General features: G+C 39.9%; 1 protein-coding gene across 2 annotated transcripts in view; it reads right to left on the bottom strand.

Moving 5' to 3' along the window:
• LOC110059082 (uncharacterized) overlaps positions 1-7,500 on the bottom strand; it is a 27,065-nt gene that overhangs the window by 8,868 nt on the left and 10,697 nt on the right. For both annotated transcript variants that reach the window (XM_089270786.1, XM_089270787.1), the window contains exons 11-18: positions 7,292-7,354; positions 6,646-6,783; positions 5,168-5,316; positions 4,589-4,687; positions 3,360-3,752; positions 2,668-2,743; positions 1,844-1,906; positions 1,264-1,329 (exon numbers count right to left, since the gene is read on the bottom strand). In XM_089270786.1, the coding sequence (XP_089126912.1) occupies positions 1,264-1,329; positions 1,844-1,906; positions 2,668-2,743; positions 3,360-3,752; positions 4,589-4,687; positions 5,168-5,316; positions 6,646-6,783; positions 7,292-7,354 (1,047 nt within the window). The remainder of the gene's footprint in view (positions 1-1,263; positions 1,330-1,843; positions 1,907-2,667; positions 2,744-3,359; positions 3,753-4,588; positions 4,688-5,167; positions 5,317-6,645; positions 6,784-7,291; positions 7,355-7,500) is intronic.

The raw sequence follows: 7,500 nt of genomic DNA, 5'->3' as shown, positions 1-7,500 counted from the left end.
TATTTTCGTCCGCCATATTGAATACTCTACGTTTCCGCTGGCCGACATACCCGACAGTATAAATTCTGAATTAAGTGCGGCACAAGTGTGACGTATGAATCCACAGTCGCATTTCTGCCGCACTTAATTGAATTGAATTCGACACGGCAGAAATGCGACGTATGAACTGGGCCTAACACGGATTGCAAACGACGAACTTGAGAAATTTGGGCTAAAATTTTCAAGACGCGCAAACCATGACGTAGCTCCTTTAATGCATTATTTACTTAAACATAAACGGAAAAAATTTCTCTTGATAGGAGACAGTACACAACGGCCAGAAGATCTGCACAAACAACCGTGAAAAAGCGGGAAATGACGCCATCAATATCTTCACTAGTGAGGTTATGGAAAGTACGCCACCTAGGTCCCGGATGTAGTTTCGTCTGAATTTTATGAGTGGTGTATTTTCGAGTGAAACACTCGTGTCTTAATGAAAAGTCGTTTTCTTTTTAAGACTCGTGTCTAAATAATAAAGTGCCATATTTATCAAGTTAAGTAGAATTATGATCTCCTTCATTCCTTGAACGGACATTTGCGTGAAGCAAACTGCATGTTAAAGCCGCCTGGTCAAAAGAGTTTGCTCAGCGTTTAAGAAGGCCGTGGGTTAAACTAGGTTTAAAACCTGAGAGGTACAATAGACTTACAATAAACTGACTCGCTCATATCTCGGGCTGATTAAAACCAAAACAGCTGCGTTTAAGCCACAACTCAGCTATATACCGCCCCCTTTGAACCAGCTCTTATTAGGAATTGGTTTGAATAAGACTTGCCAAACTGGCGAATGAAGACCAGGGTTAAAGTATTTGAAGGTGAAAACTTTAAGAATGCAACTGAGTTTGGAAGAGATTACCAACTATAGAAAAGCTAACGAGTAACAACAACAAAACGTAAAAAGGCAGAATTCCTCCGCTTTGATTTAGCACGGTGCTAAATGAATCGCCTTTCTTTTTCGGCGCAATCGATTGAAAATGTGAAATACTCTCGAAAACTCCACCGCGAAAATCTTCATAACCGGTAAATTTTCTTAGATCTTTACTGAATAAATCACGTACATGCACAGACAAGTTTTAAGTCTTAAGCTTTTTTAATTATTTTTTAGTTTTTTAGATTTTTTTTTTTGTAGTTTTTAATGATACTTTGGAGAGTGCATTTGATCATTTAAATGAAGTTTGCGTGGGTATATAAATTTCAAATATTAATAATTCGCATTTTAACCCTTACCTCCTTATTAGCTTCATCATCATCCGCTGTTGTACTGTCACTAGTTTCCGAAGCAGCAGGCGGTTTCTATGAAAAAAATGAAAGCAAACAAAACAAATATTTTTGAAGTTAGACAATGTTACATGTAGCATCAAGGAATGTTACCCCACGGAAGATATAATTCCACAAAACCCGTGTCCAAATTTTGTTGCGACATAGGTTTCACAATACATTTTGTAGTTCACCAAATGTCTCGCAACATATTCTGCGGCAGTAAGGATTGCACTAAGAAAAACTGGGTTAAACTTTTCGCAACGATGCTGAAACGTTGCTTCGAGATCCTGTCGACTCCCTTTTTTGCTACCACACCGCACCGCTTTCAGCATTTGTGAGAAAATTCGGACGAAACATTGCCGTTACTTCAGCTTCCAAACGGCTTCACGCGCAAAGATTTTCAAAGATACCACGCAACCATGGCAATTTGGGACGTCACAGACGGCAGACTGTTACCTTGGACCCGAGCGCGCGCAAGAAAGATTTCGCGGGATTATTTACTTCAAGAATTACCAGTTTTAAAACGGTTCTTAAAAACTGTTCTTACCGACAAGGTATCCCACCAATGTCTAGCTTTCTTTTTCTTCTTTTTCTTCCTCTTTCTCTCGCCCTTGAAAAAACAGACAATCACCGTTTAAAGACCTTGTAAAGCACTCTGTAAACATAGCAACTGCTTCTGAAATAGGCAGTTTATTTTTCAACTAACTCGCATCAAACATCTGATATACACTATACGAACCCGATTCTAGATTATCTCACAAACACGGGAAGTTTGTTTTTCAGTGTAAAAGAAACGCCGTAGAGGATAGATTCTAATTAAAGCCTTAAATTCGCACAGCAGAATTTTTCTTTCACCGTTCAGGATAATGTTCTTACATTTTGATTTGTCCCAAATTCACTACCAGTGTGCACGCAACTATGCGCTGCCAAAGACAACGGCTAAAGATTCCGGAAATTTCGGTCCGAAGTCAAATGGAAAGGTCCGTTTCGGTTCCGACCGAAATTTGCCGTTCCATTTTGACCAACCGGTTCATTGCTCCACTTCTCTTCACTTATGTAAAGAATTCAGAAAAGGAAAAAAAAATAGTAAGAGCCATTCGTCTTGGTTGGCCCGGTCTGATCGGAAAATGTCCTTCCACTTTCCTTTTCTGGCATAATGGAAAGCACCCAAGCTCTCTACGCCAAAAACACACAGCAAATTCAACATTTACTATCCAAAATAGTTTTCGCTTCGTATTTTTGTTTGTCCTTGTAATTCTTGTGACATTCTATTCAAACTCGTGGTACAGCTAAAGGCGACGAGAACCAAAAGTGTTGTTGAATATTTTATGTTTGACCGTTGTGTGACCGGTCTTTTTGTTGTCCACTTACAGCGATACCGCTGGACTCCGCCTCATCTTCATCCTTGTCGTGAAAGTCATTGTCGTCACTATCCGAGTCACTGGAACTAAAACAAACAGAGCATTCAACTGCATGCTTTTGCAGGGGGACTAACTTCTGAGCAACGAGAGGTAAGGAGACTGTGAGACTAGAACTTGGTTTAATCTTGTCCTCTTCCATTACTTAGTTTTTCTCTACTTCTGCTTCCCCTACTGACTACAACTTTACAATGCATTCGTTTTTATGTAAACTCTAGCTACGCCCATGACTCGAGCCAAGGGTAAATCAGTTGGTACAAAACAAAGTACTCCGATGTAAATCCTAAACGAACGTAGCCGACTTGATAGGGCAAGCGGAGATTAGCCAACTACAAAAATAGAATAATCTTTAGCAACAGCTAACTTTGGATCTATCTAGGGAAGGTAAAAATCAAGGTCGTAAGAACGATACAAACATGTACCTAGGTGAACGTCCGAAAACAAAGTTCTAGATGGTAACGGTTTGAATTAAAACGGAAGAGGTGTTCAAGAATTGAGAGTTCCACATGTGAGTTAACCTTGGCTTCCTAAAACAAAATTTTGTGAAAAACACATTTTCAAAATGTTTGGCTCACAACACTTTAACCCCATCGGTTCCTTGGCTTTATTTTCGTAATTAAATGGTAGTAAAAATTCTTGACTTACTCTGATTCATCGAAACAATCCACAACGTTCAAATTTTCCAATATTTTGAGGCAATCGTTGAACGAATCCACATGTACACTTTTTACAGAAAATTCTACTCCATCTTCAGTTCCAGACGCTGGCGCTTGCACTCGAACGTCTACAAAGTTCACTGGCTTGTTCTTTGAAAGAGGGAATTTCTTGACGGCTCCATCCCACGTATTGATCTCTGCTTCCTCGTTTTCTTTGGAAGTTTCGTCTCGTCTCTTGCCATCGCTTGTGCCCGCATTCCCGTCTGTGTTATTGTCAGCGCCTTTGGACACGTTGTCAAGGTGATAGCTGCCCAGCGTTTGTCGTAGAATGTCTCGAGTCATCTTACAGGCCAGCTCTACAAATGCTTGGGTCATCTCACGCCTGACGCAAAACATATACAAAGAATCAGTAAAACAGGAAGAAGGTCTCACGAAAGTGAGTGACAATTCTAACGACTGTTTTCAGAGAAAGAGGAGGAGTCAATGCCCCCCCCCCCCCCCCACGGGAGGATACTCCCATGCATAAGCTATATGGGTATATGCCGCTGTTAAGGGTATGGCTTTCGGCAGTTTAGTCTGGGATAGGATATAGAAATCAGACATTTTTAGTCTAGAATGGGGTAGAATTTACCGGAAAAGTGGTCAGTGTATAAATAATTTAGTCTAGAACAGGGTTCTTTACCCGGGACTCTGTAATAGAAATTTAAACTCGGAAGTGACTTTGTAAGATATTGGTTTAGTTAACGGTATGTTGGACTGCGATCAGCAGGGAAATAGCTAGTATGGGATAGGGTAGGGGTTTGGGGGGCGTAGTCTATTGAAAAGGGTTGCAAAATCAAGCTGATCAAGGTCTAGTATAGGGTAAGAGTTTCACCCCTATCCAAAGATTTACAGAGTACCCTCCCCAGCCCCCACCCCCGATCAATAATCCATTATACAGCAGTGGCATAAATCAAGGGTTTTAAGCGGAAGCCAAGCGAAAGTTAACTTTGTTTTATCGGCATGCAGATCTTTTTATTTGACGTAATTATGGCATCAAAAGGAACAAGCCATTGTGCAAAGCACCTACGCTGACAAACTGGCCGCGGGCTCAGTCAATATCCGGGAACTTGACACTTACTGAAAATGATGTTGGTTCCTCGACACGCTCGCGATCCTACTAACTAAGCAAAGGAGGTCCATTTGCTTTTGATTATAGAATAATTATCTGTTTCTTACCGATTGCCATTCTTGGCTTCCGAGTATTCCAACAGAACTTCACAAAAGTGTCGACCCATCTCTTCGAAATCTCCCACGTGAAAATGCCTGCCTCTCTCCCTGTAAGAGAAACATTGTCATGAACATTCAAATCTACCAAGTTGAAGGAATATCGCTATAACTGAACTCTTTGTTTTCCAGCTCAAGATAAAACCACCCAGAGATACTGCTTGAAAAAGCAGGAAAATACATTTCAGACGTCCAAAAACGCATAGTTGAAGTGGAAAATTCCGTTTTTTATCATACGGACCGACTCAATTAAGGTATATGTAAAAAAAAGTTTGAAGTTCAGTCTCAGTTACCTAAACAAATCACCTCTCGTTTGCACCCAAAGCTATACTTTATGGGCTTTCATATTTTCTAAGTCCTGTTATGTTCAAATTGCACTCCGAAAAATAAAATTAAATCGAAAATGAAACAAATAGTCATTTTACGTTAACTCTTTCGATTCGCCTCAAAGACACATGCTACTCTTTAATAAATGTCATATTTGTCAAATAAAATCCATATTATGACAGCAATACACGCTGGTTTACTTACATGTCGCCAAAGTTTGCGCCACAAAATGTGGCCTCCATTGTGAAGCTGTTTGTAATTCCCATTTGGCGCCACATGACAACACGTGCTGTCGATTCCTTGCACTTACGCACACGGAACTTACACCCACTGAACGAGAACTTATCAGGAGCCTGGGGCAAAGGAAACGATATTTTGTTAAAAGGAAGGAAACATCTTGAGTTTAGCAAATCAATTCTAGCGAACTGAAGTTCTCACTACATAATTTGTTCACAAAGATTGTGAAGTCACTCTCGCCGAAGGAAGAACGAAAGTACCACGAAAATGTTTCAGCAAAACGGAACTTGAATCACAAGTCTCACTCAAGAAGAATCACTCAAGCATTACAAGAATCACTCAAGCATTGACCTAACTTAAACCTGGGCCAAATGCAAAAGAGTCGATAACAGGTTAACCTTCGATCGCTTAACTTTGGATCGAACAATCTGTTGCACTGGACATCCTCAGGTTTGACGCTCTTCCAGTGTTTTTTTTCTTTCCAGTCACTGGTGTCATCTCTTGACAATATTCGTTCCAGTTTGAAAAAATAACGAATTATTATTACTATTTTTATAAAATAATAATAATAACAACAACAACAATAATAATAATAATAATAATAATAATAATAGAAAACAAACTGCGGTCACAAACATGACAAAACAACTATGTAAAACGTCCCCGCAAATTCAAATTAAATAAACGCGTTCTTGTGAACGTTATCTGAATAATTGCAAACATATACTAACAAATGCTCAAAACCGGTCGCGGTAAACTCGCACGCACGGATTGCAGACCTGTCTTTTAGCGGAGCTCCTGCAGGCGGAGCCCCATATCTGAGAAAATTTAGGAACCCATCGATCTGAAAAATTTTGGTTGTCACGTGACTGTCCGTACGTCCGTACGCAAATACCTTGAAAAATAAGAGAGTAGCACATTACCATAGCTACATCTTTGATTTGGGCATCCATGTTATGGTTAATAGACAGCTGTCACAACAAGCTATCCGTTGATCAGTATCACGTGACCACATCGTGGGCTCAGGCTTAGATCGAGGTCGCCTGTTTTTGTTTTAGTTGGCCGATGACCAGTTACTGGTTTTTCGATTGGATTGCGGGTTCAAGTCAGGCTATTACTCTGGGGGAAAAGTGGGGAGTACGTGCAAAGGCAAAATTTCGGAGCAAATAAACCCCTGGCGCGTTATTGACTTTTCCTCCGACACATTCCTTGCACAATCGTCTCTTGGTTCCTGATATATTGCCTACGTAATATACAATCTTGATTACGCTTATTGGGTATAGTTTGTTAAGATTTAATTGGAAAAAAAATAGCAAAACCACCCGCTGAACAATTGCATGCTCACAATTGATCATTTTTTGAGTTCCTGATTCAAGAAAAACAAATCCTTCTTTCCTGTATGGTTAGTTGTTGCAATCAGGAGCTTGGCTAAATCCATCTATTACCTTTTGTGACATCATCCAAGGGAAAAGTCGCTCCTCTACAAAGTTACTCATGGACGCCATCTTGGGATCTGCCGTGCACCCGTACATGAAGACATTTGGTTTGCGGCTGTGGCCATGAAGATCGCAGTAAATAATAACCTGAAGTGAAATAATTTTAATCAGAAACAGATGTCGTAAATTATTTTTTTCCAGACATTTGGATACACTACTTTGAACTTAAATTGTAGGAAAAAACTTACAAGCACATGTATTTATCTACGGCACAAGTAAACTAGACGTGGCAGTTAAGAGCAAGGCAATGTATGTAGGTCAGTGAATCGTTATCTGATGGCGACTATTGGCATTAAAGCTAAATATATTTTTACTTCTAACATGCAGCAATATGCATCAAATTGTTATAAATTGCTGTGCTTGCATGAGCATATTTTTGGGAGATTTGTACCCATTCCTCCCTTCGTTTCTCTTTTTCTTTTGATTTCTTTCTTTCTTCCTCGAGGATCCTGGGTGATAGAGAAGGGAGAGGGGAGGGGTGTCTCCAATATACCGAGTGTATCTGAAATCCCTTGACTCCACCAGCTAAGCATGCAATCTCGCTTTGTTTTGTGGAAAACGCCCCTTATTGTTGATTACTGTACAGGCCCCTTACCTGATGGTCCTTCTTGAAGGACTCCAGCATATTCTTCATGTGCCAAACCGTTGGAAAACTCTCCTTTAAAGTACAGGGGAAAAAATCAAATGAAAATCAATTTTATTCGTTTGTATAACGTAGAAGGCAATTTATTAAATGATATAAAGTGGTTTTCAATTGAGTGTCGTACAACCAAAACCACAGCCATCACTCAAGCCAATCACAAA

Source organism: Orbicella faveolata, unplaced genomic scaffold (genome assembly GCF_042242905.1).
Source record: "Orbicella faveolata isolate gen_17 unplaced genomic scaffold, um_ofav_v1 contig_34, whole genome shotgun sequence".
Classification (NCBI taxonomy): domain Eukaryota; kingdom Metazoa; phylum Cnidaria; class Anthozoa; order Scleractinia; family Merulinidae; genus Orbicella; species Orbicella faveolata.
The sequence above is the reverse complement of the archived record's forward strand: the minus strand, read 5'-3'. Positions and strand labels throughout refer to the sequence as shown.